Source organism: Silurus meridionalis, chromosome 11, assembly GCF_014805685.1.
Source record: "Silurus meridionalis isolate SWU-2019-XX chromosome 11, ASM1480568v1, whole genome shotgun sequence".
Lineage (NCBI taxonomy): Eukaryota > Metazoa > Chordata > Actinopteri > Siluriformes > Siluridae > Silurus > Silurus meridionalis.
Genome location: NC_060894.1, coordinates 8,679,252 through 8,704,611, shown reverse-complemented (window position 1 = coordinate 8,704,611; position 25,360 = coordinate 8,679,252). Strand labels below are relative to the sequence as shown.

Here is a 25,360-nt window from a genome sequence, read left to right as displayed (position 1 = left end):
CCAAATGAGCGTTTCACCACTTTAAACAAAGAAATGGCTATCGATTAGATCTCACAGCAAGGGATATCCGTCAGCAGCGAGCGGCTGGTTGAGACGGAGTTCAGGGCCGTGGTTTTGAGCATTGCAGCGAAGACAGAAATGCATGTGCACATAACAAAGTTTTTCTGTTGGTTTTTTTTTCAGGTTAGCCCTGCCCAATTGTGTATTCTGCTCATATACATATATATATATATATATATATATATATATATATATATATATATATATATATATATATATATATATATATATATACACAGTATATATATAAAACTATATATTGGAAATTCATAGGAGCTTTTCTCCCCATGATGCACTGTTTGACAGGATATGACTTTTGTGCAAAGCTTTTTATTATCACAATTCTCCAGTAAAGAGTCAAGGATTATAAAGTGCATTTTCAACTTCATTTTTGTTGTATGTTTAAAAAAGATGAAAAAAAAAAAAACGAGCGTCATGATGGATTGACTAAGGGCTCGGGTAAATAAATCAGTTCTGGAAGGCATTAGCCCAGTTTCCCTGTGCTGTTTCCTCATTATCTCACTAACGCTGTGCAATCCGCTGCTCCCCCAGGACCCGTTACAGAGGCTAATGACCAGTCATAATGCTGCTGTTTAATGGCCAAGCTGACAATAAAGTATTTTAATTCCTTTTCTCTCTCTCTCTTTCTCTCTCTCGCTCGTAATGGGATGAAATTAATGACAGCAAGAAGCCTGCAGAAGCAGCCAGAAATTCTAACTAATAGAGAGAAGAAGCTCGAGATGCGATGCCTCAGATGGTCATAATGAAAGCAGGAGTGAGACTCAGAAAGAAGTGTTATAATAGAGGTTAACTGTGTGGGGTCTGAACTCTACAGCAGCTTTATACATCAGTACTGTGTGACCATGTGACGCTCCGAAAGTAAACTACAATTCAATATCATTTGTTCCCCATGTAAACCAGATGTTTTTGTAAAACAATTTTTTTTTTTTATTAAAAAATTCTACATTTTAGATTAAAAATTTTACAAACGAATAGACAATCTTGCATGACCCCGAATCATGTCAGCAATTACTGGCTCGCTGGTATCAAGGAGAGGCTAGATTTCCATTAATGCCTGAAGTACTGCTAAAAATAGCAAGAGGAGAAAATGACTGCAGGGGGAAAGTCACCAGGATTTTTGCAGGTGCTGAAATTTGAAGAATATTTTAATCACCCAAAAATGAATTTCTGCATATGTTGAAATATCTCATATTTAGCATATCTTTTATGAGAGTTTCAGAGTAAAAATGGTAATCAGCGAATAACGTGTAGAAAGCCGACTTGTACTTTTCTAGGTCAGCGCTCTGGATTTGGGATCATATTTGGATTTGTGAATATTTGACTTTGTTTCATTAAAAAAGCATATATATTTTTTTAAACTAATTGTAGGTGGAAAAAAAAACTTTCTTATGATAGGGCATGCAAGAAAAGAACAAAAGTGCAAAACAAATAAAATACTTTTTTCTTGTTTTTCCTGTGAACATTTCCAAGCAGAGCATGAATGAACACAAGATAGAGTAGAGGTTTCACGCCTGTATACGCCTGGCCTGTGGACAAACTTTACCGACTGCACATTCCATAAGTAAGAGCAGAGTGTGAAGGTCGAATTAGCAGAGCAAAAGCAGAGCTGAACATCAAATTTGGCAATTCACACAACATAATAGGAGATACAACAGAGTTCAGAACAGATTGTTGACCAGAACAGCAAGTCTTTCTGTTTGAAAGCTTTCTGCAAAGTTGTTAAAAACCACAAGTGCCCAACTCACTGCAGGATCCAGTGGTGGACAGTAAGGATTAAAGTCAACGTTAATGTACTTAAGTAGCTTTTTTGAGTATCTGTACTTCCATTTAGGGAGACTTTTACTTTAACTTCACTACATTTCAGTTAAAAATCGTTCTCTTCACTCAACTACGGTTTTGCACAATCAGTCGTTCCTTTTTATTTATGAGTGAATAAAAACATAACTTTTCAAGCACACAGGAAGCCAATCAGGGTGGAGCACTCGCTCTGTTTTCAACTTGTTTTGATTGGCGCTTGGTGGTTTCTACTTATCACGGACACACACTTCAGCATCAGTTCGACAGCGGGTAGGAAATTCTGAGAGTTATAATTGATGGGAGAAACTTCTGACTTGAACACTTTTTGCAATTTTTTTTTTAAGTAGTTAAAAAGAAGGTTTGGGGCTCATGATCCTTGTAATGATATCAATCAGTGTTTGACTCATTAATATCATTCTATTAATAGGTTGTTGTGCTGAGAGTAACATTCGAGTCTTTTCTCATAAACTGAGTTGATTAAGCAAAGAGTTTTGTGACAAAAATGATAATAGGAAAATTATAGCCATAATAAATCATAGTATTTGAATACTTAAGTAAATCTGAAGGGCAAATACTTTTGTACTTTTAATCAAGTGAAAGTTTAAAAGGACACTTTTACTTTTACTGGAGTCATATTTAACCTACTGGAGCTCTACTTTTACTCAAGGACACGGTTTGTGTACTTCATCCACCACTGGTTTTCACCAAACCACTCTAGAGGACCAGGGTTTCAATGTTGCACCGTGAAGGTGGTGCCGTGTATCAGGATGTTAATGCATTATTACACACAGCAAGACTGGTCACAAGAGTGGTCTGAAAAACACGATAGTTAAGTCGAGCATCTTCCGGGCTTCACTTCATCGCACTGTTGCTATTTCCAGTTAAAGAATGTTGTTCTGATTCATTTCAGCTATTTGCTGCAGCAAAATCATCTCTAATGTTTCCAGCTAGCTGCTAATGTCAGCTCAACGACTTGCATATTATAATCTCCATGATCATCAACGGTCCATGGATTGATTTAAATCTGTTCTAATGTGTCTACTCTGCTCAGCTTTCAAATCTTCAACTTTCTTGCTAACGTTGAAATCCTCGCCATTTTGTAGATTGTTAACTAGCCGACAGATTCTTTACTATACCTATGTGTGTGTGTGTGTGTGCAGGACGTGGTGGTGGTAGGGGAAGAGAACTTCACCACCCCCTGCTACATTCAGATGGACGTGGAGGCGTGTCATATCCTGACCGAGACGCTGGGGACGTACTGCTTAGTGGGTCAGTCAGTGAGCGCAGCCAGCGCTAAGAGACTGAAGCTGGCCGTGTTCGGCCCCGTCACCTGCACTGCCCTCGAGTACAACATTCGCGTGTACTGTCTGGACGACACGCAGGACGCCCTCAAAGTGAGTCTGACCCCCCTGAACACAGCGTCCAGCTTCCACTTCCACACCTGTAACAGAGCACAATATAAAAAATGATTACTATAAATTATCATGAACTGGAAATGGTAGAAGTATAGCACTGGTGTGTGTCACTGTGATGATAGTCGGATAAAATGTAACACAATATTGCATTACACAATTACTATTATTATTATCATCATCATCATCATCACTTTCCTTCAGTGTATTATTAAGAAATTTGTGTGTGGGTGAGCCTCTGTACAAATTATGTAACAGGTATGCATATGTTGTGTTTGTTTACACTTGAGCCTGTGTGTGTGTGAATTTATTTATGGATTTCACAGTATGATTTCATGCATGTACATGACATTTATTTGTGATGGTGTGTGTTTGTGTGTAGCTGTTTGTGCACATGTGTTTCTGCTTGTGTTTATGGCTATATTTCATAGATAATCTATGTGTTTGTGCTCACTCTTGGACATTTGCATTGCGTGTGTGTGTGTGTGTGTGTGTGTGTGGTTGCGAGCTGTGTGTGGGAGAGCACAGATGAGTGGTAGGAGGCTACAGGCTTGCTTCCATGCTGCACAGAGACACATTCATTTGAATAGAAAGTCCATCAGCCAACTGTTCTCACGAACAGAGAACTCCGAGCTCGGAAAAATTTCATTCACGCCTTTCGTCGCTCTTCTGTCCTGGCTCGCTCAGATCAACACGGTTTCAAAATAAAGGACGCCAATACGCTTGAAAACGCTCGCAAACAATGGCAGTGTGTCAGAAATGTGTTTACCTGTAATTAGGAACTAACAGTGTGTGCGTACGTGTGTGTGTGTGTGTGTGTGTTTGTTTGTCCTGTAGGAGGTGCTGCAGATGGAGAAGCAGATGGGTGGGAAGCTCCTGGATGAACCCAAGTCCCTAAACTTTAAGGACAGCACACACAACCTGCGTCTGTCGCTGCACGACGTCCCGCACACACATTGGAAGAGCAAACTGCTGGCCAAATACCAGGTAGCGGATCTGCACTTTAAAATCTAAATAAGAGCAAGATTTTTCTCCACAGTCGAACATACAAACTAAATTCCCTGAGAGTGAGTTCTGCCTGCCACTTGGGAGACTTCATTTCATTTCTACAAAGAAGGAAAATATGAAGCATAATGAAAAGCAAATGAAAACACACTCTCCGGCCTGCTGTTTCTGCAGGAGCTGGCGTTTCAACAAGTATGGAGCGGTTCTCAGAGGAACCTGCACTGCACCTTTACTCTGGAGCGCTTCAGCGCTGCGACCGTGGAGCTGGCCTGTAAACTGTGTGTGCGCCAGGTGGAGGGCGAGGGCCAGATCTTCCAGCTCAACACCACGCTGTCCGAGGTGAGTGACGCAGATGTTTGCTTCGTTTAACAATAGATATTAATACAAAGCGTCTGGATGTAGTTTTTAATACAGAGAACCAAAGAACCTGGAGAGGACATGTCCTCATTTAGGGTTGATTAGGAGCCATTACTGGTATAATACAATCAAAGTGTATTGAAACCTTTGAGAGAAAATAGATCTTCAGTATCCAGGTAAGAAGCAAGAGTGAGACCATCCACAGCAGGCTTTATGGACATTTTTATCCCCTATGACAATCCAGATTGGAGAGGTGGTATCTCAGTGGTTAATGCTTTGGATTACTGATTGGAAGGTCATGGATTTAAACCCCAGTTTTGCCAAGCTACTACTTTTGGGGCCCCTGAGCAAGGCCCTTGATCCTCACTACTCTGACCCCACCGATGTTGGGTGCGAAGAATGTACGTATAAAAAGAATTAAAGCACCAGATGCAGCATTGGTGAGAGTTTCTTGAAAAACGTTATATCCGAGTGACGCCATCTAACTGTCTAATCCACACTTCTCAAATCAAATCAAATCAAATCAAATTCCATCGGCAATAATAAATCAGTTGGCAGATATGGCAATAAAAGAATTAAACCAGTTATCAATCAAAAGAATGAGTAAAGGTGCAAAGTGTAGGCACCGATCAGGCATAAGATTGTGATCACTTGTCCCAATATTGTGTTGGTCCCCTTTTTGCTGCCAAAACAGTCCTGACCCATTGAGCATTAACAGCAATAAGTTCTTCAGCAGTATACGCTACAGGAGCTTGTCTGCAGGATCAGAACACCAGCCCATGACCCTGTCACCGGTTCATCACTGTTCCTTCCTTGGAGCACTTTTGATAGATTACCGACCACTGCAGACCAGGAACATCCCACAAGAGCTGCCGTTTTGGAGATGCTCTGACCAAGTCGTCTAGTGTTCACAACTTTCCCCTCGTCAAACTCACTTTAATCTTTACGCTCACCCATTTTTCCTGCTTCTTACACGTCAACTTTGAAGAGAAAATGTTCACTTGCTGCTTCACTAACAGGTGCCATGATGAAGAGATAATCAGTGGTCATAATGTTATAATGTCATTGTTATGCCTGGTCAGTGTATGTGTTTCATGTCTTGTTCTCCATGTTGGGGTGTTCATCAGTCTGGATGTGTGGAGGTAAAACTCTCAGTAGAACAGAGATTAAAAGGAAAAAAAAGAAAAAAGAAGTTCACACACGCAACAGGACGCTTGGGTTTTGACACAAGATGTTTGGGAGACAGATGATTTTGGATGCACAATTAGAGCCGGTGTTTTAGTAGCTTCAGCACTGTGTTTGCACCGCCGTCAAATCTTTCAGCTAAATTCGGAGAAACTCTTTCTGCGATGAAGTCTAATCAGCCTCCCGTCCGTACAGCTGACATCTGTGCGCAAAAGAGCGGAGTGATGAAGGTGCGGATGGGCTTTCTGAGCATCACTCTGATGCGAATTACGTGCTGTTCGATTGCTCTCGCCATCGCCGCCGTGTCTCCCTTGATGGCAGGCCATCTGATTTCTCCCACTTCTCGTTCTCTCTCCCTCCTCTCGCTCCTAGGAGGACCTCTATGAGTGACTGGGCACTCTGCTAATTGTCATTAAGTCCTGAGAGCTGGGAGATTGTACATTTTCAAGTGGTGTTGACTTTCACTGCCTGGTTCCCACAGGACCTCCTGCAGGCTTCCGCTGCCAGAAACAGCTGCTCATCCTCGACATTCAACATGCCATGCTGCAACGATGACTTAACAAACAATCGGAGCTTCCGGGATAAATGATTAATTCATAATATAACCACTTCGGCGAACGTCTCGCGCTGAAAGACGTGAGATTTCTGCTCTGTGAATAAATCCGAAAACATGAGCCCCTGTTCCTATCAGCTGTCTGGCAGATTAGGAGTTGTGATTTACTTGATGTTATTTTTCTTTCCGTTCGTCTTAGTGGAATGCTTTCTTATATTTCAGGCGTTATTTAAAAAAGAACTCAATGCAACAACAGATGGAGAAGATATAGTGTGGTGAATATGGTGTGAAGCAGCTTGATGTAAAACACCTGATTGGCTCCAATAAAAGCACATCCTGTGTGTTGTGTTCAGTGGTGGACTGTAACGAAGTAAATGTAAATCTTTACTGTACCTAAGTAGCTTTTTTCACGTATCTGTACTTTACTGAAGTATTTCCATTTGGGGAGAATTTCACTTTCAATTTATAACATAATAAAGTCAAATATTTGACTTTTTACTCAACTACATTTTGCGAAATCGATCGTTCCTTTTTATTTATGAGTGAATAATAACGTAACCAATCAGGATAGAGCTCATGCTCTTGAACTTGTTTTAATTGGCATTTGTTGGTTTCTACTTATCACGGACACACGCTTCATCATCAGTTTAACAGCGAACTGATGAGAGAAATAAATGATGGAAGACACTTCTGACTTGAACTCGCCACAATTTTATCTGCTTGTGTTCTATATGGTGGGTGATCAGACTGGATGGATTAATTAGGTAACAACATTTGAAATTCTTTTGTATTAATATATGTAAATATGATGTGAGGTTCAGTTACCAGCGTGACACTAAAACGTTTTAACTTCTTTACTTTAACTTAGTAAAAAAGTGACATAAGTAGTTGAAAAGAAGGTTTTGGGCTCATGATAATTTAAATAGATATCAATCAATCAATTGTTTGATTGATATCATTCTATTAACAGATTGTTGTGTTAAGCATTCAAGTCTTTTTACATTAAAGAGTTGAATAAACAAGAGTTTTGTGACAAAAATGATGATAGGAACATTATAGTCATAATAAATCATAGTACTTTGGATACTTAAGTAAATCTGAAGGCAAATACTTTTGTACTTTTAATCAAGTGAAAGTTTAAAGGGAGCACTTTTACTTTTACTGGAGTCATATTTTACCTACTGGAGCTCTACTTTTACTCAAGGACATGGGTTGTGTACTTCATCCACCACTGGTTGTATTTCTTTTGTACAGCAACACAACACCAGTTTGCCAGTAAACAGCTTTTTTTAAAGGGGAAAAAAAGTAAATGAATGATGTACGCTTTATCTATTTATAGTTGCATTTAATGTTATAAAACATCCACCAAACAGGTTTTGTTCTGGCACCAGCCTCTCTTCTCTCACTCTGTTTAATATGTTAATGAGAAACCACAAGGTGCCCACCCTGTATTAGAGCGAGCACATTACTAAAAATTCACCTTGCAGCCGGAACTGCTGCTCTGTCTGTTTTGTTAAAATTCTCAACTTTACCTAACTACGATTCGAAAGCTTTTTTGCTAACGCTGCCAAAGTCTCCCCCAGACTGCCTTTAGACACGTCTCTTGTTTCCTAATCTCAAACCTCTACCACTTCTAATTTGATTGACAGCCTGCAAAGGCTTTTTTTCTGCTTTTCAGAATTTCATTTCAGGCAATTTTTCAAAACCACGAGTTTAAATATGTGTGAGCGTGAATCAGGCTGTAGCGGAAACCAAAACGAAGCAAAGCATCGCCTCATCACGCTGCAGAAAACTCGCCTGTCCACAAAGAACAGCTGAATATGAAGGATAGAAGTTAAACTTGTGCTGTTCTGATTACAGTCACATGCCTTTTAAAACAAGATTAAACCTCCTGCTGTGCTACATATACATGATTTAATCAAAAAGTGTTTAGTAGCCCTTTTTCTTGCTCTAAAAGCCAGAAATGGTGGTGAGCTCCTCAAATTTCCTGTCTTGATCAAAAACTCTGTTGGCTGTCGATTCTCTTGCTGAGTTTATTTGCAGCCAAAAGCAGGACACCTGTGAATTCTTGAAGAAAAAAAAAAACATTCTTAATAAAGAAATTGCAAATAAATGTACAGTTCTGTAATAAAGGCGAAATTGTCTTAAACTACTTATATCAACTTTCACTTTTCTGCTTTTCCTTTTAAGATGTGCCACAAAGATATTTCAATTAGGAACAGAGGCTACAGCATTAAAAACACACTCACTACGTAAAACCTGTGGCTGCTAATAAACTGCAAAACTTTGTTAAAGATCATTTACAAGTTATTTTAAAGTGTTTTATTTTAGGTCTTAAATCACAGTTAAAGTGGTGTTAAATTTGAGGACATCTGTGCATGAACACGCGCGCACACGCACGCACACACGCAGTATAAATCATTCTCATACATGTGAATAGAGTATGTAAGCAGTAAGTTAGCAGGACTGGTGACACTGGTGCTGTTCTTTGTCGCCCCCTGCAGGACTCACAGTGTATTGATACGTCTCTGCTGGACCCTGCGAGTAACATCACTACGCTGGTGGGCCCCAACGCTTTCCGAATCCCTCCATCCATCCGCCAGAAACTGTGCAGCAGCCTGGACGCCCCTCAGACCCGCGGCAACGACTGGAGAATGCTGGCACACAAACTTAACCTGGACAGGTTAGTCGCTCTGTGTATGTGTGTGTGTGTGTGTGTGTGTTTGCTGTGGGAATAGGCAAAGGCGAATACTGAAAAGTGTGACAATTTCTGTGCTCTTCTGCAGCACTGCTCTCTCTCTCTCTCTCTCTCTCTCTCTCTCTCTCTCTCTCTCTCTCTCTCTCCATGTTTGACAGCTTGTGTGAGAAGTGCAAACTGTGTTTTCAGTTATTGAGTTCACATCTCAGCAGGAGACGTCTTATCTTCAGCAGCAGCAGGAGCCCAGGCCAGCGGTGTGTGTGGGTGTGTGTGTATGTGTTGTGTGTGTCCATAAGGCCTGGAAGGCCCTCCCCCTCTCCTCCTTTTCGTGATTTTTTTTCTCTATCCGCTTCCTCTCTCTCTCTCTCTATCTCTCTCTCTCTCTCTCTCTCTCTCTCTCTCTCTCTCTCTCTCTGACTGTTTCTTTTGCAGTTTTTGGATCGTCTTTCCTTCTCTATGTGAAAAAACAGAATACAGGGAAATGGAGGTGGAGATGATGCAATTGGCATCAATATCTCATTATACATTCATGAAGAAATGATAGTTGTAGTACTCAGAAATGCCGTGTTCAAACGCTTAGCTTGTGTTGAATAGCTGTGGCTGTTAAAGTCTCGTTATATCACAAAATATATTTACCATGGCTTTTGATCGCGTGTGTAATGATAGCTGAAGAACAGTTGGTCACTTTTTAAGTGTGAACTTGGATCAATGATTTGGCTAAAAGTCATGAATTGGGGTTTTGGCCACTAAAACTATCAGGCTGAAGATTAATAAGACATGCAAACAGCACACTTTATAATTACAATGTTCAATTCATTAAAAAGTGACCTGCTTTTTATCGCTTTATATTTGCATGTAATGTGATAGAGATGACCCGGAGAGGGAGAAAGTGCAAAGTCTCTTAATCTCTCTCTCTTTCTCTCTCTCTCTCTCTCTCTTTCTCTGTCTCTATTTCTGCAGGTATTTGAACTACTTTGCCACTAAGTCCAGTCCAACCGGTGTAATTTTGGATCTGTGGGAAGCTCAGCACTTCCCCGACGGCAACCTGAACCGATTGGCTGCCGTGCTGGAAGAGATGGGTCGCCATGAGAACATTGTACCCATGGCAACCGAGCACTGATGGCCGTCAGCCACAGCGTGAGTGCAGAAGTGATGGGTGAATGACTGAGGGAAGGAGAGCAGAGGACTGGAGCACTGCAGCGGGACACACAGACACGGTGGCTTTTCCCTAACAGCTCTACGCAGGGACAGTCGAGCGGCGGCTCACAAACACTTTCGTTACCATGGCTACGTGTACAAAACTATGAAAAAAAAATTCTAGAAGTTCGGAATGGAGAAAATTCAGGACATATTGTACTTTAAGCCCTGTTTGTACACTTGGTACTATGGTACAGTCTGTTTTTCTTTTTGGTATTTTGTTTTGGGGTTTTGTTTGTTTGTTTGTTTTTACTATTTGTCAAATCAGTTTCTTAGGAAACGCGTGATTTCTGCTGTCCAGATATTGGACCTTGTCCACTTTTTTCTCTGACGTGTGGGATAATCAGTAAAAGACAGTGATTGGGGTGTGTGTGTGTGTGTCTAGGCAAGGCCCAAAGTAAGACGAATCAAAAGCATTGAAACCCCTCGAGTGCCATCAACCCGTGTCAGATCCTAATGTTTTCCAATTCAAATCGAAAAAGTTGATATAAATGTTCCCTTTATGATGATGATGATATTTAATATTGCCTTTATTTATACTCATTTATTACTATTTTTCCCCCCATTCAGTGTCCCATTATGTATTTAATCCACTTCTTATTTTTCTAACATTTTTTTAAAGAAAACAAATCTTGTATTGTTTGCCGTGTACGTTTTTTTTTTTTTTTTTACAGTGCCACCCAATGGGCATTCTCTGCAACTACAATTTAAAAAAATATGCAGCTTGTAAATAAGCGTTCAAAACCATTGTACATGTAATGTTCAACAATGTTATTGTTCAGTGACTTTTTTTCTGATTAATTGTGTGTTCGGTTGCATTTGTGCTAAGTATTTAATCGCAACGTAACCAAGAAAAAAAAAAAGAAAGAAAAATGGCAGCCAAATGGCAGCTTGCTATTTTTTTTTTTTTTAACGAAGGTCAAACTTTTGGAGGATTTGTAAACATTTCTCCACCTTTACTGACCTGTGTTCTCTGTTTTAGTCTGCTGGGAGAAATCTGACCTTGATGAAGGAAATCAGGAAAACGGGCAGAGAGAGGAAAAATAGCCACAGACCGGTTACGGATTAGTCACGGGTTTTGTCCTAAACCGCATACTAATGCACTAAACCAAATCTGAAAGACTTTTTTATTAGTAGTTATAATAATAATAATAATAATAATAATAATAATAATAAAAAGACAGATAGCAAATCTATACACCATGGCTACGTCCAGAATACCAGTTGTGGGTAATATATAAAAAACATAAGTTATACTTAAAGGCATTTTTATGTTACAATAATATTTTAGGAGATTAGTACAGCAAAAACTAACAAAACCTTTTGCCCATTATGCCCTAATTGAATTCTTTAAAACAGAAGTGAAGGAAAATGTCATTTTCTGAATATTTTTTTAAATATCAATACAAAATTTTGACTTCAAATTACCTGCTCTCAAAATCTGTTTTAAATTACCAAAATGTATTTTAATTTGCCTCTAAGAACAATATCAGTATTATATCATCAAATTGTCAACACAGTATGATACTAACAGTAACTATGGCAACCCTTCAAAGGGTTAATCTTAATAGTGAATCATTTTAATTTTATGTGTTTTTTCCATTTGGTAAAGAAAATTGGGATGTAGACAGGAGAACTGAGTGCTTTTAAATGTTTTCTCTTCTTGATTTTCAGTTTGTGGTTTCGGACTTTTCACAGCGACTCTGTTGTTGTGATTGAAGCCGAGGCAGAGCTGCTGTACATTAGAGAGTGGACTGATGAGAGCGCATGTCTCACGTTACGCAGAGTATTCTGTAGTCGCCACTGTTGTCTTTTTCCCCTTTTCTTCGGTTTTTTTTTGCTCATGTGATTTTTGTTGTTCATATTTCTAAAGCTGTCTATGCAACTTCTGCATCCTCTCTTAAAAGAAAAAAAGAATTGTACATGCATACAAAGCTCTAGCAGTTGCATTCCATAGTTCCCATAGCTCTGGATTATTATATTTATAGTGAGGATGTTACCTATTCTTTTATGGCACGTTCATGATGTAATTTGCAAAAACAAAAACAAAAAAAAAGCTTGCATCTCCTCTGTGAAATCTCTGTACAAAATGTAAGAAAGAATTTTTAAACAAGTAATAAATTATATTTATATGCAACACTGAACTCAGGTCTCACCTTCTCTGATTTGTTAGGGAGAAGTGTTTTGTTGGTATTTTATTTTATTTTGCATGCAGTGAAGCTCTTCACATAATGCTCAAATTTCCTGATGCTGTAATATGATGCACAATGACTCAAGTTGGATTCCTGTAATACAGTAGACCATATGACAGTTGTTTACATTACAAGGGGTCGTGTTTCACACTCATGTTCTATTATACACACACACACACACACACCTTTGATATTCAGCACTCATTTCAAATATGTGCCTTATTAAAGTAAACATTTCATTAGTCTGCATAGTTCTGGATAAAGTTTCACTCTCAGTGATGAAGCAACTGTTCAAAAATTCTGTGATTATTGGAACTTTTTTATTTTCTGAGCTTCCAGCTTTGTGCTCTTATTTTAATATCCATGGACATTTGTCTTGCTCGCTGATTGGCCCAAAATAGCGCTTTTACTATTTCGTGTTATTGAGTATTTTGCGGTACATTTCACATGCTCTGTTTACTCTGATTATAATTGGCTGTCCTGCTGAGGGGGGGAAAAAAACAAGCAGCAGCCCAGAGTAGGTTTTTTTTCTTTTTCCTTTTAGCTATACAACATGGTATTTTTGATCTTCGGGAGTTGTAGCACTTTGATCTGGAAGCTTGTTCTTCGTTTGAAGTTACAGGAAAGGACACGGTGTGTAGGACTTTTAAGCCTATCATTACAGGGGAATGAAAATGTTAACCTGATACATGGCTGTTAAATCACTCCATTTACATACTTATTGATGGAAGAGGAGGGACACAAAAAAGTGTACTTTTACAGCAAACCTACAGTAGGACCACAATACAGTCTGTGCAGTGAGGTATATGCCAGTCACAGTGTGTACTTTTTACCTAATGAGATCCGGGTGGAAGAAAACCCTCATCAGTCATGGTGAAAAACAGCGAGCTTCAAAGACCTCCGCTATGTATAAAGGCCATGCAGTTTCCTGTGCATCACATAAGCTGTAATGAGGCAGGTATATCAAGTGCCAAGCGTTGCCAGATAAACATCCCCAGATCTGTATTCCTTTTGACCCTGAAGAAAACTGATGAACACTCCGTTGTCAACGTGGTCACTTTTGCATGTAAACATCCAGCAGGTTCACCATGCCATCTAACAGAAATAGGAGAAAATCCCCTACACATTTAAAAAGCGAAACAATGCAGCGCTTTCAATAACTCAAAACCAAGTCGTTAAGGGGAACACAAGAAAACAAACACTTTACTTAATCCATAATTAACAATACATTTCAATATCACTATATACATTCATATTTTGGGTTACAGTTATATACAAGGCAAACACAAATGGCCCGAAAGGTAACAAAAATGCCTACAGTAGGTCTCGTCTGCATCGTTACTTTAATTAACCGCAATCAAGGCATGAGGCCTGGAAATATGGCAATTAAAAACGAAATAACCTGCATCGCGATACACATTGACACTGAACTAGCGCACATGTGGTCTGTACCTTCATAATACTGACCGACTCCACTGTTACTCACAGTAGGGTTTTTTTTTAAATCCAGCATTTTTATTTTTATTTTTTGCAAACATAAGTATCCTTGTGTTTCAGTCGTGTTATGGGACAGAACATATTTTTAGAACTTTGTGCTGTAGAAACAGTAACTAGAGGGGAAGCTCACATTACTCACTACATTTTGGAACAGAACTTTGGCAAAAACAATCAAATACGCTGGGAGAAAAATAAATCACCATATATGTGTTTTCCTGATACACTAGATGCCAGTTTAAGAACCAAGTCAGAAACTAATCACAATAATATTACATGTATTTAATATAATATTTATTACTTGCAATATATTCTCCACATGCTCACCCTTATGCAATGTATCATGTTTTTGTGGATTTTGCTCCACATATTGCCATTGGTTCCTGACATTTCACACATCCTATATATTTCTCACTATTCAGAAAAGCCTGAAAGTGACAGTTTTGAAAGGAAATGGGATTAAAGGAAAAGGGAAGTCGATATTAGAATTGTAGGTGGTAAAGTGTACTGGTTACTGAATGAGGTTACTGTTTTGTCTTCAAAATGTCAGAGATTATACAGTGTGCCATCGTATGAAACACAAGGATATATTACGTCTTCAAGTACCGTGATGTAAAATCTGCCGTACCCCTTTCATTAACGTCAGTAGAAGGAAAGGACAAGAATAGAGAAAAATATTTTACGCACTTAAGATTTTTTTTCAACCTTTTTCATTGAAGCATATCTTTACCTTTCATTAAAAATGATAAAACAGCATTAAATAAAATTATTTTTGTTAAAAGCCAACAGAGTCATAGGGAAACGGTGTGACATTAAATAAAAGGCTGAACGTCATGGTGTGATAGCCGGTGGTTTTCTGCCCCCTCTGTCCTAGGTGTCAGCATGTGAGAAGGAGGCGCGCTCTCTGGTGTGCACCAGTAGGGGGCGCAACCTCTCCTGTGCGCTGCTGGCTGGAAGCTTTCACGGAAAGCAGAATGGGGCCGCTGGGGGCCTGTCGCTCAACTCGGAGCGGAGAGGAGCAGGACGGCTGTCTCTACTTCTACCACCTCTCTCCGAGTATGTTGGAGCGTTCTGAGCGTCTCTCACAGTTTAATATCCTGCGACTCTGACATTTTGGCCAGAGTTTTCTTCACCCTGAGGGCAGTGAGGCGAGAGCCTGGGTTGTGTGCCCAGCATTCACTCATCAGCTTGCCCATCTGCCTCAAGCACTACACACACACACACACACACACACACACACACACACACACACACACACACAAGCAAAAGCAAAATAAACATCTTAATGCTTAATGCTTTTTGACAGTTTATATATTAATAAATAATCTGTTCATCTTGCATGCCTGCTGTTTTATTCACATCTGTGTTATAGAGGTATGCTGGATTATGTCTTAGACCTTGAGGAACCTCATTTATAAAACATGGGTATTACAATGAATCATACAGCACTGTAACTTCAAATCCATTAATCTTAAGATCGTACGTGACTTTACAATACTAAAGACCCTGCACAAAACATAAATAAATAAAAATCAAATAATCTTTTTTAAGCTCCTTGTAATGTTTGTGACTTATCTGTGGGCTTTATTCAAGTACCGCATATAATATGAGGCTATGATTTACTTAATTATAATTATAATGAGGGATAATTGAGGATGGGGATGTTAATTGTATAATAAGTACCTCATCGCTGGTCCAGCGGTTGGCAAAAGAGGGCCGCTGTCTCTTTATACACACCACGTCTCTCATATCCTCATAGGACGGGTCTGTGGGTACCTGGTCATGGTAAGGCAACTGATACTCCTCCACAATTCCTATACAAACCAAATGTACATTTAACACTCAGACAGATAAACAGAAAATGCATGATGCTACAGCTGAATAATTTCTACATTATGACACTGGCAAAAACTGTGCTATATTACATATTATGGAATATGTTATGGACTCCTTTTTACTGACCTCCTGACACACATCTTCTGGCAATTTCCCACAGGATCAGGCCAAAGCTGTACATGTCAGCCATGATGTAGGACTGAAAATGGTTGCGGTTCAGGGTTTCATCCAGTACCTCTGGGGGCATGTAGCGCTTAGTGCCCACTCGTGTGTTAGGAGGAATGTCCACCTCATTGGTGTCACTGTAAAAACAGAGGAAACAAAGTGTTGGACTGAGATAACAGGATAGATACTTTGTAAAACAATTTCACTGATTTAAACAATCTCATTTTTAAACAAACAGAACTTGTAACATAGCAGGGACAGATTTATAGATTAGGCTTAAAGTGGAAATAAATCTTTTTTTTTCTTCAAAGACAAAGAATAAAGTCTAATTAAACTGCAGTAAGGAAGAAAAGCCATTCCTGTTGTACAAGATGCTTTTACGAGTCACATCACAGCTTTCAAGAGCTGTGTAATGTTTGTTTTTTTTAGAAAGTCATACTGTCTTAACTGAAGTTCTGAATGCACTTTTATCTAAAATCATTTTGGTATTTTGGATCCATGTTAAAAAAAACAAACGCAGTATGTTTCAGTTTATGTAATATTTGCGTTACCTCTACTATTGTGGTAATAAACACCTAGAAGATCATTTAGACATTTAGAGATATGAAATTGACTCATGGAAATTGACGCTACGCTCCACTGCCACTGCCCTTGGTGTTTTTATTTTCAATTTCAAAAAGTTCCTTATTGCGAAGTAATGTTGTTTTTTTTTTGTCAGATCAATTCCAACTCTGATTTTGCCTACCTGATGAATTTGACAGCTAGGCCGAGGTCAGCGATGCAGCACGTTCCATTCTTCTTCACCAGAATGTTCTTACTCTTGAGGTCGCGGTGGGCAATGGCCGGTTTGCCCTGTGTGCCGAAGATCTCGGTGTGCAGGTGGCAAAGCCCTGAGACAGCGGAGTACGCCAGGCGCAGCAGTGCCCGTGTATCCAGCGTGGTGGATTTGAGGTAGTCGTAGAGAGAGCCATTCTCGTGGTAGTCCGTGATCAGATAGAGCTGTGTCCATGAACCTGTTCCCTTTATGTCTGCTGCGATGAAGCCTGAGGAACAGTGACATGGGAAATTATGTCATTATTGTCTCTGAGTTATGCAAAGCTCTTTCAAACAAGATTAGAAAAATCACAAATACAATGAACTACTTTACCTAGTATATTCTCATGCCTCATGAGGACAGTCTGGTAAATCTCTGTCTCTCGAAACCAGCTGGCTTCCTCAGTGGTAAAGAACACCTTGACAGCCACCCTCTCGCCTCTCCAGCGGCCCATCCACACATCCCCATAGCGTCCCTTTCCGATCTGCTTCACCATCTGGATCTGCTTAGCTATGGTGCGCTGCACCTGCAGAGCCGTGAACAAGCCAAGTCTTACAGCTGATTGGTGGATTGAACTCAATTAGCAGCTATGATCTTAAGCAACATGGCAGAGATTTTATTGTGCTACAAATTGCAGTGGAACCGTATGACAAACACAGATACAAATTTCTAAATATATAATGTTGAACAATTCAAGAATGGCTGGCCTTGTATAGTTTCCTTGTATAGCATTAGTATAATTATATCAGATTTCTACATAAAATATGTGGAAGGGTGGAATGTTGATCAAGGCATTTGAATAAACAGAGTTGAACAAACAAGCTGGCTGAGTGATGAGTCACTGAACTGAGATGCAGTGCATGTCTCTTACCAGCAGGGGGAGTCCCGACCCACTGCCAGAACTCTGCGACTGATCAATCAGGTCCTTCAGAGACTCCCCTGGAGGGATGTACGTCTCGTCCTGCTCCAGGCCAATTGTATACCGGGGCTGCAGCTCTTGACGCTTGTACCTAGAATACACAGCAAACATATACACGAGCATGAGTGTCTGCTTTACTTTTATTACCAGTATATTACCAGTAATTATTAAGGACTTTAGCTGTATGTGTCAGCAGTGGACAGTAACAAAGTAAATGTAATTTGTTACTGTACTTAAGTAGCTTTTTTACATATCTGTACTTTACTGTTGCATTTCCATTTGGGGAGACTTTTACTTTAAATTCACTACATTTTGCGAATCAGTTTCCTTTTTTTTAAATGTGTAAGTGGGTAAAAACGTTACTGGTCAAGCACACAGCAAGCAACCAATCAGGGTAGAGCGTGCTCTGTTTTGAGCTTGCTTTGATTGCCACTTGGTGGTTTCTACTTCGCACAAACATACAACAGCGGGCAGAAAGTTTTAAGAGTAATAAATAATGGAAGAAACTCCTGACTCGAACGTGCCACAAAACCTGTGGTCTTATTTGTTTCCATTTTTTGTTGAAGTAGTTAAAAAGAAGGTTTTGGGCTCATGATCATTTTAATAGATATAAATCATTGTTTGACTCATTAATATCAATTGATAGATTGTTGTGCTGAGAGTAACATTAGAGTATTTTCACATAAAATGAGTTGCTTAAGCAAAGAGTCTATGAAAATAGGAACATTATAGCCATAATAAATCATAGTACTTTGGATACTTAAGTAAATCTGAAGGCAAATACATTTGTACTTTTAATCAAGTGAAAGTTTAAAGGGAGCACTTTTACTTTTACTGGAGTCATATTTTACCTACTGAAGCTCTACTTTTACTCAAGGACACGGTTTGGTATGTGCCCACATTATGCATAGGCATAATATTAATACTTCTACATTTAATATATACTAGGGATGCACCGAATATTCGGCCACCGAAAATTTTCGGCCGAAAATGGCCCAAAAGTGCATTTTCGGTTTTCGGCCGAAAGACTTTGATCACCGAAAAAACACGGCCGAAACAGTTTGTTATGATGACGCAAACAGAAACCGCGGTCTGCACGTGCATGTCTGAAGCAACATGTCTGCGGTGTGGACGTATTTTAGTATATCTGAGAAAGACCCACGGATAGCGATTTGCAAAACATGTAATGCCGAAATTTCGTCTGCAAAGACTTTCTCCACATCGGGTTTAATTTATCACCTGAAATCCAAACATCCCGATCGCTATGCTAAATATAAGAGGAACGCGGCACAGAAAAGCAAAACCCCTCCGAGCACGCGCACTCCGTCTGTGGCGGACTTTTTTGAAAAGGCAGGAAGTTCCCCAGTGATAGTGTTGTATTGTTTAAGCAGTTGCACTTGTTCTGAATACACTTTGTTTTTATGAAAGAACATATTTAATTTTACAACCTTTCAGCAGGCCAGAGGGCCTGTACATTATTATTTAATGTACACATGAGTGCATTGAAGTTAAACATTTAAGTTTGAATTTTAATGTATTTTATACTGTGCATTGTTGCAATGTGCTATACATAAATATTTTCATAATTTGTAATTGATTTATTCTTTTAAAACTTTAATATTAATTTATGCAATTGAAATGCCTTGATTTTAGTAAGGTTAGTACACAGTCATAGCCATAAATGCAATGGTAATAATAATTGGCATAATTTCTTTCGGTCTTTCGGTTTTCGGCCTTGCTTTCCTCTTTTTCGGTTTTCGGTTTCGGCCAAGAATTTTAATTTCGGTGCATCCCTAATAAATACCAATAAGTACTTCATCTCAAAATTGTATTGGAAAACCAGGCATTAAAAACATTTTACTGACAGTCTATTGTAAAAGATTTTATAATGCATTCAACTGATATTTTATTACTATATTATTACTTTTGATAGAAATTTACCTGAAGTAACAGAACACAATGATAAAGATGAGGATAATGCTGCACACTGCTACAGAGATGAACAGAGCCATCTGGTGGATGCTGTTGTCCACATAGTCTGTGAGGGAGTGAGTGGGGAAACAAAAGCTTTTTAGTCACTTGACATTCATTATTCTCTTCTGTTCTTATATACGAGAGCCCGGTTTTGTGTATGAGTCGAGAGTGTGTACTGTGTGTGTGTTTGAGTGTGTGTGTAGGTGAATATGTGTGCGCGTGCTTGTGCAGAACGTGCGGATTGGAAACTGAGTCATGATCGATCACATCCCCTTCCTGCAGCAGTGTGATCAGGTTTCTACCTGACGACACCAATGAAGCCCCAAGGTTCTGCTCTCTGGGACTCTAGCCTTACTGCCAAACTCTGGGGCCTTACTGCCTGTCAGGGATGGAAGCGGACCCCATCCACACACACACACACACACACACACACACACACACACACACACACTCCCGACTCATACACAAAAACAATGAAACACATTGACACATACTTCTCTGCACCAGACATCTGCATGCCTAGTGGAAAAGCTCATTCTACTTCTTCTGCTTCACCTCAGGAAGGAAGTTGTCCTTCTAACTCTGATTAATTTGTCCCCATGCCTCCAGTGTCATCATTACAGAAATAGTGCACCCTTGTTCTTTCATACACACACAGCCACCCACCCACTCATCCACTTCTCCACACACAGTCAGAATGTGAGAGCCGGGATGTCTCACAGTGTGATAGATGGACAGATAGGTGCTTGGTGCTGAGTTTGGAAACCCAAGCGCTCCCTGGAGTCTGGCTGTCCTTTTCATTACTGAGTGAAACGACTCTGGTTCATCTGCCACCCCTCCCACCATGCACTCCACTCATCACAGCCTAAAATGTGCGGTTTGTAACAGTTTAACCTGTCACAAACCATCAGGCAGGAGCAGGACATCAGTGCTTGCAGCCCCTGAGACACCGGAGCAGGATTGGGCTTTAACATCTCGGTTTTATCGAGTGTGTGTGTGTGTGTGTGTGTGTGTGTGTGTGTGTGTGTGTGTGTGTGTGTGTAGAGTAGATATGCTTGTTACACCAATATTAATGTATTGCTCAGTACAATTTCAAATCACATATGTAATGAGAGAAGCACAGATTTTTTCATGAGCTTGGCAAGATGTTATCTAAAATGTTGTGCTTTTCTCCATCCCAAATGGTGCACTTGCGGTCTTGTGATCTATATTTACTTGTGACTCAGAGATCCACAGGGCCATGGATCGTTCTATTTGTTATTGTAGAGATAATAAAAGGTGCTCAAGATGCCCTCTAGAAGACCTTAACAAGGTTTCCCCGTTCCCAGCATTGCTCTCTAATATTATTTTTAGCTAGGACCAATATGGCCGATAAAACAACATTAATGAAAGCTACAAGGAATGTTTTTTAAATATCCTCAATATATTGTCTTTTATTTAACTTATTCTGAAGGGAGCATATGCTTCTAATTTCGCATACAAAAACAAGTCTAGTCAGTTAATTCCATTCATTAATATTTATAGACCCCCCGGGCTTTACTCTGATTGTCTTGTAGAATTTGCAGATTTCATCACAATTCTAGCTACTTCTTTAGACGAAGCATTAATTGTTGGTGACTTTAATATTCATTTTAAAAATCGGGAAGACCCCTTAAAACCAACATGGTCAGTGAGAAAAAATTTGCGCTGTGGTATAATGAAATAGCATGGAAGGAGAGCCTACTGAGTTATAGAAAAGCTCTTAGTGCTGCTAGATCAGCATATTTCTCTACCCTCAAACAATAACAAGCATAATCCTAGATTTTTATTCAGCACGGTAGCAAAATTAACAGGTAATTAAAGCGCTGCACTAACATGCACACCATCAATAGGTAGTGATGGTTTCATGAACTTTTTTAACAGTAAAGTTGAAAACATCAGGCGAAAAATCCAGACAATTAATATAAATCCAAACTATTTTATAAATAAACCCAGTAGATAGCACTATATTAATAACAATCAATTACAAAGCTTTACTCCTGTTCAATAGAATGAATTCATTTCATTTATTTCCTCATCAGAATTATCAACTTGTTTTCTCAATCCTTTGCCTACAAGTTTCTTTTAACAGATAATTCCAGAAGTTATTTAACATGTTCAAAAAATAATAAACTCTTCCATCAGCACTGGTTATGTACCTTAAACCTTCAACCACCTAAATAAGAAACTTGACCTTGACCCTTGTCAGCTGTCCAACTATAGGACAATATCAAACCTCCCCATTATCTCAAACATTTTGGAAAAGTTTATAGCACAGCAGTTATGCTCACATCTACTTAGGAATAAAATCTTTGAAATGTATCAGTCAGGATTTAGGCCTTATCATAGCACAGAGATGGTGCTAGTTAAAGTGGTAAATGACCTGTTATTTGCCACTGATCAAGGTTGTGTCTCTTTACTTGTTTTGCTCAACCTTAGTGCAGCTTTTTACACCATTGATCATAAAATCATAATATCCTCCTTAACCCAGCCATTAGGGTTGCACAAGCCAGTGTACTCTTAGTGCCGGTCCCAAGCCCGGATAAATAGGGAGGGTTGCGTTAGTGAAGGGCATCCAGCATAAAAACAGGTTGATCCGCTGTGGTGACCCCTAATGTAAGAAGCCAAAAGAAAGATCATAATATCCTCCTTGCTGGACTAACAGCTCTCTTTCTCTGTTATCAGTTTGTTGATGTAAATAGTGATTTCTCCACACTTACTGAGGTAAAGTTTGTTGTTCCGCAAGGATCTGTCTTAGGCCCACTGCTTTTCTGTAATGCTTTACTGTCTGGGTCTTTGATTAAGTGCATAAATAAGCTTCAGTTAGTTGAGAATACAGCAGCAAGTGTCCTTACCAGATCTAGAAAATATGCCCACATCACCCCTGTTTTAATCAGTCTACATCGGCTCCCAATTAAATCTCGCATTCATTATAAAATACTACTACTGAGGTATAAAGCACTGAACAAAAAACTCACAGTATCTGAGTAAACGTATGTGCCATTATGATCCCCCAAACCTACAGGGATCAAAAAGGTGCAGGCTATTTGTTGGTACCTCAAATAATGAAGACTACAACAGGGGGCAGAACTTCCTCTAATAAACATCTCAGTTATAGAACAGCCTTTAAAATAGTGTTCAGGACTCACATTCTCAGTGTTCAAGTCAAGCCTTTTATCAGTAGATTTTTTTTAGGTAAAGGAGCATTTTCTGGAGGGATCATGGATATAAAGTGTTCGGTGAATTGGTATGTTTGTATGCTGTCATCCCCTCACTCTAACACGTTCACTCAGGTGTGTTGACGGTGGTGTTGCGGGCCGTCTTTTATCTCAGAGATCCCTCATGTCTGTGTTACCTTCTGGCTCTCTCTCTTTAAGCTTTCCTGCCACAGCAAGTCTTGCCGGAGTCCCCAAATGTGTCCTTGACTTTGATACAACAATAAGGATATTTAATAATCCATATCTTTCTCCCCCTGTCACCCCTAATCTCTCTCTTTCTCGAGTTAAACATTCTCCTGAGGTTCCAGTAACCACTGTTCCTGCCCTTCTCCTCTCCTCGGATCGGCCAACTCCGTCCCTGCCTGTATCTGGATGGTGTTTTCTTAGTATGAAGGCCACTCTGTGCAGCTGGGGATGGTTTCTCATCAACAGCCTGCGGTTCCATGAAATTACTGAGTAAGAACAGGATCTTCAAGGATTTGGATTTGGACTGTAGTTAATCTCAACAGTGTCTACACTAACACAGGACTGCAGTTTGCACCTGAACACATCACTGCACACCTCAACATGATTTAGCTGTAATAAATGGACATTCAGTGCCACCCAGATGAAGATGGGTTCCCCCTTGAGTCTGTTTTCTCTCAGGGTTTCTTCCTTATGCCATATCGGGGAGTTTTTCCTTGCCACAGTCGCTACCGGCTCACTCATCAGGCACAAACTTACACATGAAGAACTTTCTAATTCATTCTTTATCACCGCATTATCTGTGTCAAGCTGCTTTGAGATGATGTTCATTGTTAAAAGCGCTATACAAATAAAAATGAATTGAATTCTCTTTGTGGAAAATTACAATTGTATAGAGTGTGACTTTGTGACTCACTGGTTCAAATTAACTGTGAACGATGTGGAATGAGGTAAAGCCATGCTACCTCCAGCGTTCACCTGCATCTAAACAACATCACCAAAAGACTCTGAATACAACCACAGGGCACAGCGTTCTGTTTGGAACAGGAACTTCTGATTACAGCTGTGACTGCATTACACTATTTTACTAATCCTTACTAGGGGTATTAATTGGAGGCAGGGTTGGATGGAGGTCTCGGTTGCAGTAGTCCTGGTCGGTACAGCACTCCAGCGCCCTCCTCAAACGAGAGCTCCCCGTATCCTGTAGAGCAAAACCAATTAATTTATTTATTGACTTGAGAGAAACAAAATACAATAAAGAAATTCCAGACTAAGCACAAGAATAAAAATTCCTCAAAAACCTTCCTCACCCTGCACTGAAATTCAGAGCCCACCAACCCCAAACAGCCTGAGGTGAGTATTGGGGGGCTGCTTTCTTCCTCCTCAACCATGGTGAAACAGTAGCCATCAGTTCTGTAAGCACAGCACAGTTATCAATGTATAATCTGTCATCACCATCATCACTGGAATCAATACACCAGAACTGATCTGACTGAATTAAATTTGGCTTGTTTGGAGTGTGTTGCTAAAACAACCCTGATGGCCAGAGGTGAATTGTGAAAGCCAGACTCGAAAGCCAGATTAAAAAAAAATCTAACAGAGGCAAAGTGAGTATACGCAGGTGTTGTAGGGGGAGTATTAATAGGGAACACATGTGAAGGTTAAAGATGTACAGGGTTTCTCTGATACTAAATACTAATAGACATGGAACAATAAGCTTAAATTTCAATAAAGTCCTTACATGATAGACACAAATGTTTAGCTGTAAGTATGTGAACTCATTTTCATTTGACAACTATGTTATAGAAAATAACACACACACACACACACACACACACACACACACACACACACACACACACACATATATATATATATATATATAGTATTCTACATCAATTGTTTTCTGCATTACTGTATTTAAAAAGATCCAAATTTAGGCATTAAGATTTTCATTCCAGAACATCATTGAGACTACACTATATATTATGCAAAAAAACAACATATCATCTGAAAATATTTTAAATAAAAAAAAATTCTAGTATTTCCTATCATAACATTCCAATCAAATAAATTTAATAACTAAACCTCTTTCTCTCTCTTACATGGACAACAGTTTGTGGACATCTGACCATAAGATTTGCATGTACTTTTTAAGCATTTCATTCCGTATTTAATTCCGATTTGCTGCAATAACAGGAACCTCCACTATAATATAACCTCCAATCTTCTGGGAAGATGTTCCACTACAGTTTGTTGTGTGGCTATGGAGATTTTTTAGTAGGGTTGTTTAGAGGGTGTTCAAAAGGATTGAGTTTAGAGCTCTAGAGCAGGGCCATGTGAACCATATCTTCATGAAGCTGGCTTTGTGTTCAGGGGCATTGTCGTGCTGGAACACGTTTGGGTCTTCTAGTTCGAATAAAAGGAAAAACTTAATGTTACCGCATCCAAAGACCTCATATACAACTGTTTGCCTCCAAC

General features: G+C 39.5%; 2 protein-coding genes across 7 annotated transcripts in view; one reads left to right on the top strand and one right to left on the bottom strand.

Moving 5' to 3' along the window:
* The window catches only part of unc5cb (unc-5 netrin receptor Cb), a 152,822-nt gene extending 140,393 nt beyond the window's left edge, over nucleotides 1-12,429 (top strand). For all 3 annotated transcript variants that reach the window (XM_046861266.1, XM_046861264.1, XM_046861267.1), the window contains 5 exons: nucleotides 3,039-3,272; nucleotides 4,128-4,277; nucleotides 4,470-4,634; nucleotides 8,895-9,073; nucleotides 10,049-12,429. In XM_046861266.1, the coding sequence (XP_046717222.1) occupies nucleotides 3,039-3,272; nucleotides 4,128-4,277; nucleotides 4,470-4,634; nucleotides 8,895-9,073; nucleotides 10,049-10,208 (888 nt within the window). In that variant the 3' untranslated portion in view covers nucleotides 10,209-12,429. The remainder of the gene's footprint in view (nucleotides 1-3,038; nucleotides 3,273-4,127; nucleotides 4,278-4,469; nucleotides 4,635-8,894; nucleotides 9,074-10,048) is intronic.
* A 1,223-nt stretch (nucleotides 12,430-13,652) lies between these two features.
* bmpr1bb (bone morphogenetic protein receptor, type IBb) overlaps nucleotides 13,653-25,360 on the bottom strand; it is a 76,666-nt gene continuing 64,958 nt past the window's right edge. For all 4 annotated transcript variants that reach the window (XM_046861618.1, XM_046861621.1, XM_046861619.1 and 1 more), the window contains 9 exons: nucleotides 24,190-24,292; nucleotides 23,978-24,080; nucleotides 19,647-19,743; nucleotides 17,658-17,796; nucleotides 17,120-17,312; nucleotides 16,718-17,015; nucleotides 15,934-16,109; nucleotides 15,655-15,785; nucleotides 13,653-15,179 (listed from right to left, as the gene is read on the bottom strand). In XM_046861618.1, the coding sequence (XP_046717574.1) occupies nucleotides 15,054-15,179; nucleotides 15,655-15,785; nucleotides 15,934-16,109; nucleotides 16,718-17,015; nucleotides 17,120-17,312; nucleotides 17,658-17,796; nucleotides 19,647-19,743; nucleotides 23,978-24,080; nucleotides 24,190-24,292 (1,366 nt within the window). In that variant the 3' untranslated portion in view covers nucleotides 13,653-15,053. The remainder of the gene's footprint in view (nucleotides 15,180-15,654; nucleotides 15,786-15,933; nucleotides 16,110-16,717; nucleotides 17,016-17,119; nucleotides 17,313-17,657; nucleotides 17,797-19,646; nucleotides 19,744-23,977; nucleotides 24,081-24,189; nucleotides 24,293-25,360) is intronic.